Source organism: Rhinolophus hipposideros, assembly GCF_964194185.1.
Source record: "Rhinolophus hipposideros genome assembly, chromosome: 9".
In the NCBI taxonomy this organism is placed as follows: Eukaryota; Metazoa; Chordata; class Mammalia; order Chiroptera; family Rhinolophidae; genus Rhinolophus; species Rhinolophus hipposideros.
In genome coordinates this window covers 26,928,931-26,949,757 of record NC_138055.1, presented here as the reverse complement: position 1 = coordinate 26,949,757, position 20,827 = coordinate 26,928,931, and the positions used below count along the sequence as shown (strand labels likewise).

Here is a 20,827-nt window from a genome sequence, read left to right as displayed (position 1 = left end):
AAGTTGATAACATTAATGGTAGAGAACTGGATCCACAGGTATTTAATTCCAGGCTTCTGGTGGTCTGGGCACAACTACTGTCAAGGCTGAAAGGCCTGCAATGAGACCTTCCAAGCTTTTGTTTGAGTTTGCAAAGCACGCGCCCACGGATGGAGACGGCTGTGTCGTGCCTACCCTGCTGCCTGCTGCCTCTGTTATTATAAGTTGGCAGCAGGGTATGGAAACTTATGAGACCAGAGCCGGCAGGCAGAGAAGCTCCGGACACAGGAAATGCACTGAACGGACAGTGGGTGCATTAAATCCCCCAGATGTAGGAGTCTTCTGTCTAAAACAAGAAGATTTTTTTGGTCTGGCCTTGATGTCTGGGTTTGTTCTTGGTGAATTGCCCAGCTGGAAAGCTGGGAAATTATCCACATTGTCATTGGTCTGAAGGTCTTGATATAGGAGGGAAATGCTCAAGGAAGAAGGAGGGAAAGTCACGCATAATTAGTCAGTGTGGGCATGGAAAGAAGGGAGAAAGGGGGGAAAAAGACTAAGGACTGGTAGGGAACCTATTCTGGAACCTATTCTGGTTGAAAGTATTTTCTGATCCCAAACCTTTCTCTTTGTAGACCTGTTTTAGACACAAAGAATCCCTTCTCACTACCAAATAGCCCAAAATAAATTAAGACTTTAAATGTGATGATTACAAAAAAAAGGTCTGATTTCTTTTCTTGTCCTCTTTCCTTTTAACTTATTAGGAAAGGTTCTCTACTTTAAAAATCATCAAAATGCGACCCAATTTAATCATGTTATAAATAATGAAAAACTAGTAAACCTAAAAAGAAAAAACAAAACTGCCTTTGGTTAAAGTCATGGATTTTGACTAGGAAATTTCCAGGGTAGAACAAAGGCTAAGAGCAAGTTTGTATCTCACACACCAGGATCACATGTTCACCATCAGGCTTTCCCCAAGGCCATGTTTCCTGAGGAGAGAAGAAGTCTCAGGGAGATGCAAACCAACAAGCCCAGCCAGTAAATCTCACTCCCAGCCTCAGTCCACAGTGTTCCACAATGTTCAGGAAGGGACCATTTCCCAGCACAATGTATTGTAAAAGATTAGTGGGTACCCTGAATGATATGAAGAGCTATAAAGAGATTAAAGGCTTTAGGTCTTGAGATAGAATTCAAAACAGATTTCAGACACAAACTTAGGTTCTATCATCCCGTTATGGGTGGAACTTTTGCTTCTTCCCATGCAAAAAAAAATTTGTATGTTGAAGTTCCAATCCCAGTATCTCAGAATGTGAATTTATGTGGAAATAGGGTCGTTGTAGATGTAATTAGTTAAATAAGGTCATAGTGGTGTAGGATAGAATCAGCCGAGACTTTTCACTGACCCTTTTCCTGCCAAGTTCAATGTATTCATCTCAACAAGTTGTCAGTGTTGAATTCCCTTGTAGGGCCTTCGTGTGGAGGGTATGATTCACAGATGTTTGAGGTCATACACAATAAATCCTATGTAAGCTCCTAGAATTTTATAAGCATTTGGTGAAAGGGCCTGAAAGAAACAACACAGGTGACTTGCAGGACTCTGAGGCTTAATCTCCATTACTGTGGGCGGGATGGCCTCCAAATAGGCTACCTCTGCCAGTGGCTCAGTATGGAGAGCAGAAGCAGGGCTCCTGGCTGCAAGCTGTGTTTGCAGGCAGGCGGTGCAGAGGAATCTCCCTCACGCTCAATAACGCAGCACAAAAGAAGTGAATGAAGAAATCAAGGGATCAGATTTCAAATGAGCCTCTTAGACCTGTGGGGGTAAATCTTGTAAATCATTTACAGGGTGGTCAGGGTGGTACAAAGATAAGGCAGAGGAGTGCCGGAAGGGGAAAGAGCAAGAGAATGCCAACTGAAGGCTTCCTTCTCTGGAAGTGAACCCACGCTGCTCTCAGTGCCCTTATCTCCGAGAAATCAGATGACATTTCCCTACTGGTAAGAGGAAGGAAGTTTCTTGAAGACTTCCTGGCTACCTTGGGGGGAGTTATTTGTGCATATTAGGGATCTTCTGCCCCTAAATTTCTGGGCTAAGAGCAGCCTCTACAGCACTGAAGGAAGCCAGAGAAAGCAGGGAAGGCAAGTTGAATCATCATCCAGTGCCTCCACACTTCCCCATCACAATCAAATGCTATATCAGGGGATAAGGGTCAAAGGGTAAAAGGTCATGCTGCCCTAGACCCTGAAATACAGGAAGCAAAGCAGAAAGAAGAGGTCCTGAAGAGGAAAAGAGTTAGAGAAGAGTGGAATGAGGCCTGGTCAGGGGCAAAGCTGTGAACTGGTTCCCTGGGGACGAGAAGCCAAGCTCTGGGCCTACTTTACCTCTGGTGGGCCCTCACCACCTCCTGTCAGATCCAAGAATCACAGCATTGAAAGGGGCACAAATGTGAGAGGAGACAGCCAGAAGACAAACAGGTTCCAATGGGGTCATGGAGGACCTACCATGTGCCAGGTATTGTGAGGTAACAAAGTACAAGCAGTGCTCATTTTCAAAACAGGCTGTGTCCTGAAAGTAATCAAGGCTGGCACTTTCAATGTATTTTCCCATAAATATAATGCCACAGATAGTACCCGGTTAATCCATGAGGGGGTTCTAGGCTAATGGCGTGGGAAGGCAACGGGCCTTTCCTATATCCGGATGCACAAACGTGATGTTTGCACAACGTGCGTGCAGTTGCAGTAATGGGAATGGTTAATAGGACAGGAGGTAAGGAAAAAACCAACCACTGCACAATAATGTGAATACACTTAACACTGCTAACACTAAATGTAGAGCTGTACACTTGTAAGTGGTTAAGATGCCAAATGTTATGTGTATTTTATCAAAATTAATTTTTAAGTTTATTTACTTGTTTTTTTGAAATTTGCCCTTTTTTAAGTTTAAAGAAAAAAAGAAGGGGGAAAACATCTAACCAAATAGTGCTAAGAAATATTAAATAATAATAATAATAATAATGATGATGATGATAGCATTTATTGAACGCTTGCTATGCGACGAATGCTATTCTAAGGGCATTTCCCATATCAACTTGCTCCTTTCTTACATTAGTCCTAGTCGATAGGTACTGCTATTTTCCTTCTTTTACAAATGGAAACCGAGACAGAGGAAGTTAAGTAACTTGCCTAAAGTCACAGAGCTGGTAAACTGGGGAGCTGGGATTTGAACAGGTGGTCTGGATCCAGAGTGCACGTGAGCACACGCAGACACACACACACACACCACTAAGCTCGCTGGCTCCATCGTGCATTACACGATTAATATGAATTACAAAGATGACAGACCCCAGCCAATGGCCTCCTTGACTTCAGTCATCAATGTGACACCGCCAAGACTAAAAGAACTGGGGATGTTTTTACAACAATCAGTAATAAGATGTGGCCCAAGCGACTCAAAACTTCATCTACCCTGTTGCCTACTCAGCAGATGTCCTGTGGGGCTGGTTCTCAACAGGGACGATGGCCAGTGTGTCTGCTCTCAGAAGCCAGTGCCTGACTCAGAACCCACATTTCTCCCAGGCGGGGGGGATGTCTGGCGTGCGAAGTCCATTCATCCAGAGGCAGTCAATGAGCAGTGCGCGTTCATTCAGTCTAAGTTAGTATGAGTTTTTAATATCACGAATTGAAGACATACACTGATGTCTCAAAAGTTATCTTTGACTTTTTCTTTTTGTGTAGATTTGGCAGTTCAAGTACTATGAAGCAGAAAAGGTATAAGCAGGCACGCTGGCACCTGCCACAGTGTAGCCCAGGTAGAGGACCTGACTTGGCATCCTAATCTCTGCAATTCTACCCATCATCCATTCCTTTGTTCCATGTTCAGGGTGCTTGCATAAAAAACATTAATAAAAATGTGATTTTGGTTGGCTCATTCATGCTGCTGTGTGATGAACACGGCACTTGAGTCAAGAGACCTAGGGTTAAGTCTGAGCTTTGCTCCTTTGTAGCTGTACGATTTGGGCAGATTTTACTTTACTGCTCTAGCCCCAATTTCTTCATCTATAAAGTGGGAATACTATTGCTTCTTTCAAGGCTGATTGTGAAGATTAAATGATTTAAACATGTAAGAGCTCAAAACAGGACATGGTATGCAACAAGGAAGGACCCAATAAGTGTTAACTCTCATTTTGTTATTATGAAGCAGAGCTATATGCCTCATCTTCTGTAATTATCTCATTTAACTTTTGTAAGCTGTCCTTCCTCCAAAGCAGTCTTTGGGCACCTGGATTTTATGGGTAGGGAAGGGGATCGGGGTAGTATTTCCTTCAATAAAGCAATAATATAAATAAGACTGAATGCCATCCCAGAACGCGGGCCAACTTCCCCACACCCCCACAAACACGTGATGTCTCTCTACTCTCTGGGCCATTACCCTGAGTTGGTTGTAAAGAAAACTGAGAACAACACCATTTCGACACTTGAAATTTCTCATCATTGCTTCCGACTTCCACATCCACCTGGTGCAGAGCTGCCCGAGGGCAGAACTTTCACCTTAAAACTGTGTCCACTGCTGCAGAAACAATCACAGCACTGCATGCGTAACTATTTTCAAATTAAAGTGACTAAACATCTCCTCCCAGTCTCTTAGATGGGGCATAGGAGAGGGTGGGGTGGAAGAGCTGAAACTGTAAGAGGGTCCTGCAAAGGAGTCATGGAATAAGAACATTTAAGAAACAAAGGTCTTGTCCCTTCTCCCTAAAGACTCATGTGTGTCCATGTCAACCGGATAACTGCCATTCAGAGACGAGCCCAGACTGAAAGCATATTTTATAACGCTTTATGAACTTTTAGGAAATCACTATTTAAGTAATTCTAACACCAAAGGACCAGTGGCAATTAAATACATACTTGGGGACAAACCCTTTCTTTTAACTATTCCATGGGCGCTAAAAGTAACTGATTTTGGAACCTATGATATCAAAAGAAGCTGATATTATAACTGCTGTGTGACGGAACAAACTTATTTTATAATCATTTGCTGGTCTAAAATCTCTTAAACATGTTTTGCCTCCTGGTTTTGGTGAAAAAGTTGTATCATTGTTTATTTTGTCTCCTTCCTTTATGGTGAGCTAATTCATATTATGCAGATAAAATGGGTCACAGAAATGAAAACAAAAGGAATCTATTTAAAGTGAGATTTTCATTGTGAAACAAGTGAATGACACTAGTCTTGGTTTTGACTACTAAGAGGCGTAATATTATCAGAAGTTCTTGATAAGGTAGACAAATGAGAATAGAAGAGATGTTCAACTGTCTCTGAGCAAGTCCAGGCAGACACACTTAGGATTTTCTGGAGTTTAGTTGCCTACGACCCTGAAGGTAGAGAATGTCTCTTATTCATCTTCATATTACCCAGGAAGGCTCAGACTTTGGATAGAAAGTTAGGATGAGTACTGTAAGATGTGAGACCATTTATTCTAATCCTCTATCTTACAAATGGGGAAACTGAGGGCCAGAGCAATGAGAAACAGCCCTTATGACTGTCCTGGAAGAATAGAGGGTTAGAACCTGCTTTCCTGACTTCCATCTCATTCTTTAAAAATTTTTATCTAAGCTGACTGTGTGTTCCAGTTTGTCAGGGATGGTTCTAGTTCATATACCTATTGTCCTAGCTTACTTATTAGAGTCCCATTTAATTGTCATAAATGTCTCAGTATGAATGAAAATTTATAAAGTTACCTTAGTTATATAATACTGCACTCTTCCCATGAGTAAATAAGGGAGAGTGGAAATGCTGGTTCTCCTAGACCTTGGTGGTAGTTTGAAGACTGCTTTGCATAAGGCATGATGTGATTTCAGAATAGTGTACCTTTGGGAGATAAGGAGTGTTTACAAAATAAAGGGTTTGAATTAGTATGATCACCCTCCTCTCCTGTCAGAGCCTGGAGGGCGGCCTCTGAGCGAAGGCCAACTTCCTAGCTTCTGGCACTGCCAGGTAAGGAAGGTGAGATTTCAATGTCATGTACTCATATGAGGTATTTGCAGGGAACTGCCGCTGATTAAACAAGGTACATTTGTATTGTGATATAAATTCCCACTGTGAAATTATGAATGTCTGAATCGGTTAGGTCCGTGGCAGTGATGAGGTGAAGTCACGGGGCGTTGAATGAAGCTCTGTGTTTGCACTTCACTCTGCATGCCTCGCTGTGCCAGCCTCTTTCGGGGCTGAGTCAGGCCCCGTCTGAAATGCCTCTGTTCTCCTTCCATTCTGTTGTATTTCTCTCTGTGCCAAGTCAACAGCAACATACTATTATATGGTACTGTAGCCTCAATTATGTGCACTAAATCATTGGGGATATAATATTTGAGATGTATGATTTCACTTTACAGACTTTTTTCCCCCCAGGGCCAGATCTTTCTGTATGTTAACATATGCCCACATTAATGTGTTACCATCACAAGTACATATAACAGTATAGATACAGTGTTGATTCTAGAGACAATGCATGTTGAGCTGGATATTTTTTCTTATTGGTGGAGACAAAGGCAACGAGGTGGGAGGTGGCTGGAGGTAGGGGAATTGTACGGTCCATTCACCTCTAGTTGGTTCCTTTGTCACCAAAGGCACCCATGTATCTGGAGGTCTGGGTGCAGGCAGCCTCTTCATGTCACCTCTGTGTCTTCTACGGCTCTTCTTATTTGCTACGATGATAAAGACCTACACTTCCCTTCTTATGTGTCCACCTGTTCATCTGAGGGCATGCCCCTCGTCTGAATGGGTGAAGAGAGGGCACATACTCTCAGATTCTGTTTCCTGGCTGACAACTTTAAGGAATGGTCCCTAAAAACACTGTACTTTTCTGAAGCACAGGTAACTGGTTCACAGGGCGATGAAGCCTTGACCTTGGTCTCATTTGCTCCATTCTTTTACCAACTGAGCTCACCACGACCATCATGACGCTCGAGAGCATAACTCATTACTGCACGGGTTGTGGCACATCTGCATTTACTTGGTTTGAGAGTAGCTCTGAGAGTAAGCCAGCTTTCTCTATTGATTAGCTCTTGCAAATGAGGTGAGACCATCAGCCTCCAATCACAGGTGGGAATATAGGGGGGAATAGAAATTCCAAATGGCATTTTTTTTTTTTAATAATGAGAAAAAGAGAGAAAAGGAGAAAACAAAACCAAAACCAAAACCAGAACCCCCTACACCCCTTTTGTATCTGAAGAGGAAGGCAAAGTAATATGATTCTTGCCTTAAAGGTAAAATGATTCTTGCCTTAAAGTCAAGCTTCAGTAAACCCACCTCCTCTTGTCTGGAGTAGCTGCTGACAATTATGCAAGCTGGAAATATACCCACAGGAAGAGCAAAAAAACCCCAGAAGAAATTGAATTGGGGGTGAGGGGGGGCAGCTGTTAAAGTTAGCAAGGATAAAGCTAGAGGAAGAAAGGATGAGAGAAACAGGCAGGGAGCAGGCAAGAAATGCTCGTTTATTCCCCATCACGGAAGCGGAAGCGAAAGGACCTGCTGTGAAACACTTGGCACAAGAAAGAGATGCCATCGCCTGGAGTCAGGCTCTCTTTTGTGAAGTGTTAATTAAGAAAACAAATAACTTCTCATTTTCTAAACTTGCCAATAACAAAACAAAAATATCAGCCCTGCTCTTGGGGCATGATCTATCAATGTAAGGAAATACTCCAAGGGACCAGGGTTTCAGGCCCCTAGGAATCTGGTCCTAAGAAAAAGCACAGGTTTAAAAGTATTACTTTGTGTCCTCACGTCTGTTATCTAAGCAATCCTGGCAGTAACAACACATGGGCTTAACACTCAGCAGAGGCACTACCCATCACTGTTCAATGGAATGGTGCACAGAGTAAGATTTTTATACCCTATTTCTACACCCAAACACTTGCTTTGGAACTATGTCCAGGGCTGCAATTCAATTCTGGTCTTTTGTTTTGCTTTCTACTGATGGTTTTATGACGACTGTGCCTCACAGGAGAAGAGCAGCAGCCCCTGAGACAGCAGAAAGCAGCAGACACTGAGAACACTGAGAAACGGCTTTTGGTGCATGAAGAGGAACCTCCGGCCCACTACAGAGTTCACAGGGTTTGTGTATTTCCACCCCTCAACCCCGCTTTTACTACCCTCTGCTCACGACTCTCCAATGACTCCCCATTACTGTCTTCCACAAAGATTGGTGGTTCCAATCTAACCTCCTGGGACTAGCTCTGCAAAGGGAACAAGGTGATCATTGCTGAAGCAGGGTGATGGCTCACAGAAGTGTATTTAGTTCATGCTCTCTCTTTGGGATATGTTTGAAAGCTTTTCAAAACAAAAGATTGGAGAAAAAAAAAAGATAGACTCCAACCCAAGCCATCTGACTGCTCTCTGTCCCAAGGACTTACTCTAGCCTGTCATTCCCTGTGTCTAGAATGTTCTCCATTTAATCCCTGCTTATCAAAATCCTGCTGGACCATCAAAAATAGCTCAGAGGCACCTCTTTCATGAAGCTGACCCTGTTGCCTGTACCTGGATGTCATTCCCCTTCGACTACTTCTTTGGAGCGCCTGCTATGACAGTTATGCTTAGACACTTACGGGTATATCTATCTCATTTCTTCACCTAGATTGTGAGTCACAGAGAACTAAGAGTATATCTTGTTCATCTTGGCATTTCCCCCAGGATTTTACACTTATTAATAAGCACTCAATGATTTGTTTGTCAAGTGAAAAATGAATCACATTAAAAAAAAACTTATCAAATTAACAATGACATCTCTTGGATATGTCTCAGTCTCAGGCAAGGAAAGAGAAGTGTCCTTGGGTACCTTCTTCATGGTTCTGATGCAGTATGACTTCCGGCTGTGTGTGGATAGAGTTACCAGGGTGGAAGAACGGTGAAAAAAGAATCCGAGGTTTCCTCTGCTTCAGAATATGCTGAAGGAGTTCATAGAGCACGTCACCTGGAAGGAAACAGAAAAGAGAAATAGTGAAACTGGAACATTTTATTCAACATTGTTTTAAGCATTTTTTTAAAAATTAGTTTCAGGTGTACAAACCAACATAATAGTTAGATATTTACTCATTCAACTATGTACTGGGCTTCGACTCAATGCGTGGCACTGGACAAAGGACACAATGTCACGTTAGCAAGATAGGCATGCCAGCTACTCTCCTAGAGCTTACAGGGGACAGACAAGAGGTGCCACTTGGAACCCAGAAAGTCAGAGCCACGTGATCTTTTCTTAATTGAACTTTTTGATTATGAAAGTAATATGCAAGAAGTTTTTAAAATGCTAAAAACCAGAAAGAAAACAAAAATCAGCTATTATCCTATCATAAGAGAAAGGAGCCCTGTTCATTCTACCTATAGTTATAGACTTAGGACCAGGCTTATCATAGCTTAGTATCCCTTTTTCCTTCCACATGAGTGAACTGTCCTAGTAGCTACGTAATGACAGTGCATCACAGGGATGTACCAGACTTTAGTTGAAATGTGAATTGTCCCAATTTATTGCTATTATTGTTGTGAAAAATATTCTTTCACATATATCTTTGCCTGCATTTCAGATTATTCAAAGAATTATGAAGTTATTCAGTATGAAAATTTTTAATGTGCTGATGACAACTCAGAGATTTTTCATAGAAATCTTTCCTGCAGAAAAACAAAACAACCAGAACCCAACAACATGCTTTTCTACCCATCCAGATCGCAGGCAGGAAGAGAATAAATATGAAAAAAATTCACTAGTCTGGTCAGAGGTACTAACTACTGAAGATACCCTATAGAGAACTGGCACGTTGTGGGATGCTTTCCTCCTTTAAAAATACAACCCAGGCATTGCTCCAAGGTTCCAGAATCTCCAGAAAACCTTCATGTGTCAGCTCTTTGCAGAGGATGGTAGGGCTAGTTGAGCTGGACTCTGTTCTGATACACTCAGCACTCTGTTCTGATACACTTGGTATTTGAAGTGTCCATGGAGGAGATAATTAGCCACCCCCCTGCCCCCCCCCCCCCCGAAAAACAAAAAACAAAAACCTGTCATGATCTTGTCCCACCCCTTTTTGGCTTAGATCCAAGTTTAAAATGCAGGTGGGTGCCTCAAAACCCCTTAGGGGTGGAAGATTAATCTTTAAAATACCACAGGCTTTTGACTGTCTCCCCACCCCCTTCCACATATAGATATGAAGTTAACAATTGTAACAAACAATAGGCTTTTAACTCTAATTTTAGCCATTTTTAACAGATTCTTTAATTAGCAACTTAATTTAACTGCATATTTTGGGCTGTAGATATTGCTAACTTATTTTTTCTTTTACACTCAGCTTGAACCTGAGAAATGCTCCACGTTAATTTCTTTCTGCGAACCTCTAGTCCTTTACCATTTGTACCAAATAAAGCTCCATCATATTCTATTCTAAGGGATTTCTGAGGTCCCTTGTGTCTTTGCTTTGACTTTGTTCTTTCCTCTACCTTTGAATTTTGGTTGATATTAACATAACTTACTGCCACTATTTACTATCACGACTAAGTTAAAGCAAAACACTTTAAAGAGCTGAAGATACCATGTCACTTGGGTATTTCCTTTTAATGAAATTGGGCAAGAAGACGCAGAGGTATTCTAATCAGACTTTTAAAACTGTTTTATATAAGGTAGAATTGTGGCACACACAACTGCGTTTTGGGATGTAGGTTTGGATTCCATGAGCTGGGAAGACTTTGGAACTCATGGAATCCAAACCTAGCAGTCGTGGTAATGTCTCTGATGAGACAAGGTTACAGAGCCTGAAATACAGTCCTATTTTAATGATTCATATTCTTAATCGCTTACAAAAATAAGTCCCCAATCAACCTTTTGTTTTGGTTTAGTATAATGTCTTCCTGAACTTTTCTTAGTTTACATGGCCTCACACTCACTGGGTTTTATCCTGTAGGTTTCAGTGATGCTTTATTTCTATAATACGCAGAAGAGAAAATGAAAACACTGAAAAACGTGTTCCTGATGATTACTATTACTAAAACAAAAAAGGTCAGTAATTAGTGTATACATTTTGGAAGGGGAGATCAGGAAATATAAATTTAGTGACTGTGAAGGTGTCTAACTTTGTTCATTTAGAGAGGCATGCAGACGTGGCAGGAAGGCACAGACTGCAGATGTGGGCTCCTTGGGCTGGAGTGACCTTGTCTGCCCAGGTGACCTTGACCAAGTCCCTGAACTTCTCTGCAAAAAAACGCTAACAACATCATGCACCTCTTTGCTGCTGAGGATTAAATGAGGGGAATGTTGTGAAGCTCCATTCGAGCAGGGTCTGTTACACCCTAACCTCTTCAGGGAGGTCCCTGCTAGGGTTGGAGAAGCTCCGAGATGTGGTGGCTAAAGACAGGGCTGGAGAGCGGGCAGGTCACTTTCTTTGCTGTGTTTCCATTTTTCGATGTGTGGACAGAGAGTAAGGCAATACAGTGGAATGGGAAGATTCTGTGCTCTGGAATCAGACCAGTGTCGTAGGCATGTACATGAACACCTCTAGGCCTCAGTTCCCTGCTCTAAACAATGGCTTGTTAACAACATCGACCTCATGGGATTATTGTGAGAAGTCGGTGAGGTACTTCATGTCATGAACGCATCACAGCATCAGGCAAACAGTAATAACTCAGCAAACACTAGATGTTGCTATGACCACGTCTGTCACCATCACCACCATCACCATTATTATTATTGATATAATTAAAGTGGTTTAGGACAGACCTCTATGCCGCTATGGAGGTCTCATGTCTTGAACAAAGGAGGAGTGTCTGGGCATGGTCAGTGCTATGTTCCACCTCCACAAAGGGCAAAGGTTAACTGAAGTCATTCACCTTTCTTGGTCTCTCTGGCCTGGTGGCCTAAGTCCACAGTGGGGCTGACATGTGCTCTGCCTTCTACTATCCCAGTCTTCTGTGCTGCCTCTCATCCCAAAGCTGGCAAAGGGTGCCAGGTAGAGAAGGTTCGTCTCTGAGTGTGCCGGGGGGGGGTGGGGGAGTGGGGGGTAGCAGGGGGAAGAGCAAATGAAATGGAACTCTGCCAGTTCCTTCCCTAAACCATAAGCCTATTGTGAGAACTAGTAAGATAACATTCATAAGCACCACCTGTGACAGCTGGCTAATGGGTGGGGGCAAAGGCCCAAGGTCCCAGGTTCCAGGCCAGGAAAATCTTAATTCTAAGGTCGTGGAACATAGTCATTGCTAGATCCGTCCATTCACAGACAGGTTTCCTCAGCAACCAGAGGCTCCGTAGGGGAATGTGTGTGGCTTGGCACAAACTCGTCACTACTGTGGGGGGCGGGAGGAACCCACTTACTGTGCATACCCTGTGTGTGTATGATTGGCAGTAATAGTGTGTGCCTGATAACAGCTTGGAATCTTAGACCTAGAGAGGATTCTAGAGGTTTCTTTCTGACATCAACTCAAACTTGTGTTTAGTAGAAGTCCCTCGCCTCCCCTTCCTCTGCCAAGAGGAAGCTTTGGTGCAGTACTTCCAGTGTGGGCAGCCGGCCAACAACATAAGCAAACCATTTATGGACAGCTCTAGTTGACAGAAAGTTCTTCTGCTGAGCTGGAATCTGGCCGTTCCTGCCATCTCATATGCTTTGGTCCTTCATTTTGGCTTCTGGGGCATCACAGAACATGTGTCCTGTTTATGACGCTTTTCTAAATAAATAAAGATGGCCTCCTAACCGCTTCCATCTCAGCTGTCCCCTCATTCCTCCAACACCCAGCCTGTTCTCTTGGTACAATCTTAAAATCTTCAAATAGGCAGGAGGTCGTATCTAAAAAGTAGTATTAACAAAAAGATCTCTGGAATAAAGAGGGTATTTTAAAATGTTATATTTATTTGCTTGCTGAAAATAAGAGCAGGAGCCCTAGCACTGTATATCTAACTTAGCTAATGATCATTGGTGTGAATTCAAAACGCACTTTTCAGAAAGTTCTTGGCCCATTAAACTCTTAATAAATCTTTGTCTTCCCCAAAAGAAATAACTAGTACTAACTGTAAAGTGCACTTCTAGCCTTTGTCGGTCCCTCCATATAACTGCATGCATACATACGTAGTTCATGTACACACATGCACGTGCAGAGGTGGATTTGCCATGAAGCTCACGAGTTTCAGGGGCCTTCATTTGTATAGTCCCCTGCGAGGAGCCCTAGAACTATTTGTGTCCCCCAAATTATAAACTTCAAGCCCCATAAAACATAGATGCACATACGACACATGCAGAACTTGCATGCATGCATACATGTGTGCACAGACATACACACATTCACAGAAACCCATGAATTAAACACACATACAATTTTGCACCGGTGGTCTGGACATGAACCGCCAGGTACCTACTTTGAGAATCCTAAATTCTATTATTTTATGTGCAATTTGCTCCAAATGGATAGTAGAGAGAGTGAACAAAACTGTTGCCAGTTTCTTACCAATTTTTCCTGTGTCTGAAGAGCAAGAACATACAGATACTGTGTAGGTGGTTAAATTTACCTAAGCTTCTTTACTTTTAGAGGAAAAAGCTTGGGCTCTAGAGCCATGAAGTCCCAAGTTTGAATCCTGGTTCCTCTATTTGTGGGCTGCATGCTCTTAGGCAAACTATTTTTCTTCTTTGAGCTTCAGTTCAAGGCTGAGTTAAATAATCTTTACCTCAAATGAGAATAATTCCACAGACTTGGCAGGGCTGTTATGAGGATTAAATGAGATAATATGAACAAGCACCAGCCCATGCGTGGTATAGTATGTGTTCAATAGATGGTACCCCTCGTGATTATTAATTAACAGACGTGTCTCAAAAATCTGGAAACTATTTGCTTTGCTTCAATACTTTTGTGTTTAAAGCACATGCATAAGTTTAATAAAGTTTCATTCATACATACGGAATTGTTTTCCAGTTGACATCATTTCATACAGACATTTCTAGATCACAGTCTCTTTCTCTCTCTAGTTCACAGTCTATCTTCAATCTCTTTCTATGGGTTTCTTCCCTTTAGCATTTAAGTAGTTTCAAGATTTTCCTGTAAACACACACACACACACACACACACACACACACACACACACACACACACGCCTTCCCTTTGTCCTCATCTTCCACTCCAGATATTCCTGTTTCTCTTCTCCAGTAGCAGCCCAACATCTCTGAGGAGCTGTCCAACTCTGTTATTGCCAATTCTCTTCCCTTCCACTCCTCAGGGCCCTTCATTCTGGTCTCCACTTCAATCTTTCTCCAAACTGCTCTTGCTCAGGCCACCTCCCTGCTGTCAAACCCAAAAGACAATGGTTGGTACCTGAGTACTTGTCTGCCCTCTCAGCAGCATTCATCACCAGGAATCACTATCTTCCTCCTCTGAGAACATTCTATGGTGTGAGAGATTCTGACTTTTCCTGATTTTCTTCCCACCTCTCTGCTCTTCCTCCTTCTCCAACCCTTCCACAGTAAGGCTCTTTAGGCCTCACTAGTCTTTCCTCCTGCGTAATCAATCTCATCTACCCCCATGGCTTCCATCAGCTTGTCTATGCTAAATCTATTCCAGCCAGGCATTTCTTCTCAACTCCAGAACCTTCGGTTATCTCCTAGATACTTCCTCTCACGTGCCTTTTGGGTACCACACATTTAATGTGTCTAAAATGAGTCTTTACAACCCACATGGTATTTCCTAGTTCATTAAATGTCCTATTGATTGGAGTTTTCCTTAACTCCTCTCTTGCTCTCATCCAACATCTAATCAGTCACCAAGACTTACAGACTCTGCCTTTTAAATATTCCTTGAATCACCCCCTTTTCCCTGCTGGCCCCATTTTAGTTCAAGTCACCATTATTGCTCCTAGATGCTAGCCAAACCAACTGCCCCACACCCACTTTTCACCTCCGCACTTTGTCTCGCTAACCTCCGCTTAAAACCCTGAATGGTTTCTACCTGTGTTTAAAGTAACATTGACAGTCCTGAACGTGAGCTGCAAGGCCCTGTATAATCTACTAAAGAAATAAGTGACTCCGTGAATGGTCAGAAAGCTGCAGTGTGTTCCTTTATATTTACATTCTTTGAGTTCGTTTAGCAAGTCCGATATTGGGGTGGCTGGGGCACTTCCAGTTTTTACAATTATAAATAGAATTGCTAAGGACTTTTTTTTTTTTTCACCTCTATTGAATTGCTTCCTTAGGATTTTTTTCTTAAAATGGTATTATCAGTGAAAGGTTATGATTCCTTTTAAAATTCCTGTTATATTCACCGCTTGTTCTCCAGAAGGCTGGGACCAATGCATAATGGCATCTACAATGCTACCCAAGGCCTTTCCCCTGGGGTTTCACGTTTGACTTCTCAAAGTTTAGGAGGCTTAAAGCAGAATCTTAACATTGTTAAAATTTGCATTTTTCAGGTGATGATTTAATATGTACATATCCTCATATGAAGATTATCTGAAGTAACACATTCTTATATTTGTAAACTGTTCTCTTTTCTCTTTTTCTCTCTTTTGTTTTTATTCAGCGATTTCAGTTTCCTTCTGACCAATTCTTTAAAAAAAATAGAAGCATCCATGGTGTGGGAGGGATACTTTTCAGGTTTGTCAGAAGATTCTCTCTGCTGGGTCCTTTCTGCCTGTGACAGGTTCGGAATAAATTCTCACATCTCAGTCCCTTACGTTTCATTATAAACTCAACAATGGAAACATCAGTGCAGTCCCAGGCCGAGGGGATCCCACTGGCAGCCATCACAGGCCCATTGCTGTCACGGACTGCTTGGCTTTCTCACTCTGCTTGCTCTCATTTTCCCAGCATGCCATTCAATCTATTTTGGTAGGCTGAATGGATTACAAACCTTTTATTTTAATACAAAGTGCCTTCAGTGACCATAAAAATAAACTAGTCTCTTACTTAGGAACAAATATGTGAAATTTAGTTTCATGTCTATGTTTTAGATACAGAGATCCTGAGAAAAAGCGAGCAGGTTGTGGAAAAATTTCAATATTGTATTTAAGACAAAAAATAAAGCAGTTAGAAAGGACAGCTAGTAAGACAATTGCCTATCGTTGGATAAAGAATATAAGGTAAGACAAACACAAGAATAAGCTCATGAGAAAACAAAAATATTGTGAAAGAGGTCTGTGTTTTATTAAAGAAGTGCTGTTGTTTTACATGTTCTAATATTACTCTGTAGAGCGGAGGGATCAGTTATCATCACCATTTCACAAATGGGGGCAAGTAAAGTGCTCAGAAATTAAATGACTTTACTGTAATTGACTTATTTAAGCATTTCTCTGACGTGTGATACTTTTTATTTATTTATTTTTTTGGCTTTGCTCAAAGATACAGCAAGAGAAGAAAATCCAAGTCTAGGTATCTGCAGTCAAGGGTTATTATGTCTGCTCCAACTCCTACCCTTCACGGCTACAGCTCCTCTCTGTGACCAGTACCCTCAGACTCTGTGTCTTGATTCTAAAATAGCCAGCTGACAGCCATTTAATCCAGCAAACCACCTACTATTGCTTACTATAAATTAACAGACAAGTTGGTCCAAGGAACTATATGTAGATAAACACCAGTATTTTCCGATTAACCTTGAAAGGGAATTTTACTGTATTTGAAGGTCACAAGCAAAGTATATTTCCAAAGACAAAGGTTCTTCTGGTGGGTTTGAAAGGAAATAAATCATTTGTAACATCACACTCCAGTATACTAAAAGACTAATTTACTTAACTAAATCCCCAATACACTTTTTGCTAAATTGAATTGAAGGAACCTAGAAAATATTTTTATTTTCCTTCCTTTCTTTTTCTTTCTTCAGCATTGACAGCAAGTCTAACATGAATTAAATTGATAACTTGTGACTTTTTTGGTTCATATAAATAATATACCTAAATCCATTCCACCTGAATGTCTTGCAATGGATCCCTCTAAATAACAGCTAAGTCAATACTGTCTGTTCCTTCTTATAAATGTTTTCTCAGAGTTTCAAAGTGGTCAAGTAATCAAATACTCCTTTGAATTTAAATCATCCCAGACCATTTCATGTGGTAACTATATGGCAGCTCAAGGACTAGGTAAAATTATCCTGTCCATGTGAGGTTTTATAAAATGGAGACTCCTTTACATTTATTCTTCACTTTCGCAAATGTTAAAATTTATCATCTTGCTATAACCTCTAATTGGGAGAGTATTCCAAAGAAAATATCCCATTTATCTTCAACTTGGAAATATTCTGTTTGGAGATGATATAGTTATTTAAAGCACATTCTGAATGTTCCCTGCTTTATTCTAGTGGTTGAAAATGGAGGACCGTTGTTCTGGAAGTGGACGAAATAACTGTAGTTTGTTAAATTGGCTGAAAAAGGTGGCAGTCAGAGAGGCTACCATATTTTGACCGAAGGGATGTTAATATTTCAGATAATTATAATTCATTGAGCCCTGTTCTCTCTACATTTGACAAGAGTTGCGTTGAAGAATGTCATGTCCATATTCAGAGAGCATAACGCTGGGTGAGGCCAGGCAGGAAACGAGGCCAGGAGGAAGCTATAAACATCCACTCTCTGTGACGGGGCAACTAGATCCTTTTGTTTCAGTCCAGCAGCCCCACGATTAGTGAGACGCTGCTGCTGAGTCTTCTTAGGCAGCAGAGAAGATTCAAGGAAAGTCAGGACAAAATTGCGTGAAGTGTAAGTTTTACAAGGTATGTAAATTGTAGGAGATCAAAGTATTTACTCATTGCCTGCAGGGTGGGAAGTTGTACTGTTTACTGGAAGCTTAACACTGTTTCAGCGGTTGAAGTTGTGTTGAACTGTTAAGAGTTGAAGGGAGTTTAGGAGCCATGGGGTGAACATCTCATATATGAGGAAAATAAGGGTAGATGAAGTGATGTGATGTGGGGAAGAACCTGGCCTCAGGACATCTACTACCCCAATGAGAAAGCAGACAGCCCATGTTAGAAGCAGCAGTAGCAAATGTTACACCCGAGAGATAAAAAAGACTTTCTTTTTATACCTTGTCTCTATCTATGGAGAACACGAGCAGGTATATTATATATCATGGTTTGCTTACTCTGCTGGGTAGCCACTTCAAGAGAAGGGCCATCTCAACCCCTTCTTAGTTCTGTCTTCTAAGCCTTCTGACAACACTGCTCTGTTTTGTGTTTTCTTGTAACCCCTACTGGCAGGTATCACCTTGACATTCTGTCCATGGCTTTCTGGGTGATGCCTTAATTGAATTATGTATAAATTTATCTTTATTCCCCGTTTAACATAATGAAGATGGTGCTCATAACTGTTATTCCCAGCTCTGGCCTGGCTCTTGTCTCAGATTTCCAATTGCAGAACAGGACACATCTTCCTGGATGCCCTGGCATCTCTTGGCCAAGACAAACCCTAACCACAGCTTCCAGATGAGCTCCCTATCTGAGCTAACCATTAGGTGCCTAAAGTACTATGTATTATTTTGGTCTCATTGATCTAGTTCTGTCTTGCATTAGGATTGTAGCAGCAGCATTCTAACTAACTTTCCTGCTTTTAGCGGCCCAATGAACCTACCCCGTGCACCAATGGCAAACATCTGTTCCAAAGGGAGCACTCCAATCTTATCATCCCCCTGATCAAAACTTTTCAGTGGTTTCCCATTACATGCAAAATAAAATCCAAGCTTCCTAACCTGGGCTTTAAGGTCCTCTCACGTTGAGTCATAATTCACACAATATTTATTGAGTAGCAACTGGATTTCATGCACTGTGCTAGATATTGGAGACAAGGTACCTTAACAGGACACCACCCCGGTCCAAGCTGAACTTTCTGCTCTAGGGGAGGGATACGGAATAGAAAACTATCACATATAACACAGTGTGTTGTGTGTCTGTTTGCGCGCACATGTCTGCAGGGACATGAGTACGTGTGTGTCAGGGACCATGACAGAATTAGGGAAAACTCTTGGATAAAAGAGGAACAGCACCTATCCCAGTCTGAAGTGGAGGAAAGGAAGGTGGGGCAGAATCAGGGAAGTGGGGATGGGAGTCAGGAAAGTCTTCCTAGAGAAAGTAGCAGAATTTGAAATATGAAGAGGCAATTAGACAAGTGAGGGAGGGATGACGAATGACAATGACGTAGTTCAAACGGAAGACCTAGCTTGTGTGGCCTTATCTCTGAACTTGTCCTCCACACAAACTGGCCTACGTCTCCTTAACAGCTTTCCTTTCTAAGCTTTCCAAGTCCAGCTCCATGACCATACCCTTGAGCTTCCTTTGACAATCCAGCTAGAAATCACCTCTCTTAACTCTCACCTCCCTTAGCCTATACTTTGGTACCACTGGCCTGGAGTTGCTCAGGGAATATTCATGGAATGAATTTTTACTGTGCCCACCTAACTGGTCACAGCATCTCATTTCCAGACTAGTGCATCAGCCTTAGCTGGCTTTCCTGCCTCCTGCCTCTTCTATTCATTCATCAGACGGGCTTTCTCACAGTCACCCAAATGTACTAGGCTAATGCTGCTCCAATTACTCAGAATACTCTCCTCTCCTTTGCCTATTCCATTCCACCCCTCCTTCATGTTGTAGACCAACTCCATTCCTTCTTTCACGAGACCCATCCGCTTGGCTCTTTCCCTCCTCCAGCTTCTTCTGCCTTTAGGTTCAATGCAATCCTGCCTATCGAAGTGGACAGCAGGATCTTGTCCAGTCTTCCACATAGCCCACCCCGGCAAAGACTGGTCAAATTGGCAAGAAACTACTGACAGGCTTTTGCATATCCTTATGTCCAGCTTTGAGCAGAGGAAATATGGTTTCATAAGTAAAGCTGAGAGGTCATTGGAAAGAAAAAGAAAGCAGCAGCAAAACGGAGCACCTGAGATATGCTGAGCGGGGAGGTATCTGCAAAGACTCAGGGAGGAAAGCTAGCCCAAGGTCTAAGTCAAGTCAAGTCAAAACACATTCCTTTGTTTGCCTTACATGAATGGTTTCTCTGGAACACAAAAGACTTAAGAGTTCTTTTCTTCCAGGTAGGTAACTTTGTCTCTTTGAATGTAATTATCTTAGAGCTTCCACTGGAACAGAAAAGGGGAGTATTTTTGCATTAAATTAAAAGGAACTATCTAGGTTCCTTTTACGTTAGTTTTATTTGTGTGCTTGTTTTACAGTTTTCTTATTCTGAGACTATAGAAAAAAAATCAATGATTTGAGACAAAATGTTTCAGGTATGTTTATGTCCCTTATAAAACTTTAAAACTGACCTGTTTTTCAGAGATGCAAGTTTTCAAGTTTCAATAACATCTACACTTCTAGGGGAAACTTCCCTTTTTATCATTTCCTCATAGAAACGGTCTGCTGCAGTTGGGAAAAGCAGGAGAGATCCTGTTCTCTATCCTTATCTCACCCCCTGTGATGGGGGACATTTCCTCATGACGGTTAGTTTATTAACTTCTGGCAGGCCTCCAGGAGTAAATAAGGGCTGAATAGAGTTGGGGACTATGCCAAGACCTTTTGCAGGATATTTGCCCTGGGTCAAGGGAAAAAGGGTCTCTGCCAGACAACTTACATCACAGTTGGGGGCCATCATGAGACTCGATAGAAGGAAGGCCTACTGGGACTTCCCTTTGATATATGGAGTTCCCAAATAGCTACCATCTAAATACCCACAAAGTTTAGAAATGAAATTGGAAAGTATATTTGAAGTCCTGTCTATATCATTAATACAGTTTGCAGGTACAAACACTCCTTACTGACTTAAATCTTTTCTTGTGGGGACCCTCATTTGAAAACATCTACCTAGTTAGATGAGCCTGAGGAAAATTCCACTTGTATTGTTTATGATTTCTATAAGCTACAGACGCATTACTTAAAAACACTCAG

At 41.8% G+C, this 20,827-nt stretch overlaps 1 protein-coding gene across 1 annotated transcript in view; it reads right to left on the bottom strand.

The window, feature by feature from the left end:
* Window positions 1-20,827, bottom strand: part of ETV6 (ETS variant transcription factor 6) — a 220,089-nt gene that overhangs the window by 23,980 nt on the left and 175,282 nt on the right. The window contains exon 4 of the mRNA XM_081058172.1: window positions 8,799-8,933. Coding sequence (XP_080914298.1) covers window positions 8,799-8,933 — 135 coding nt within the window. The remainder of the gene's footprint in view (window positions 1-8,798; window positions 8,934-20,827) is intronic.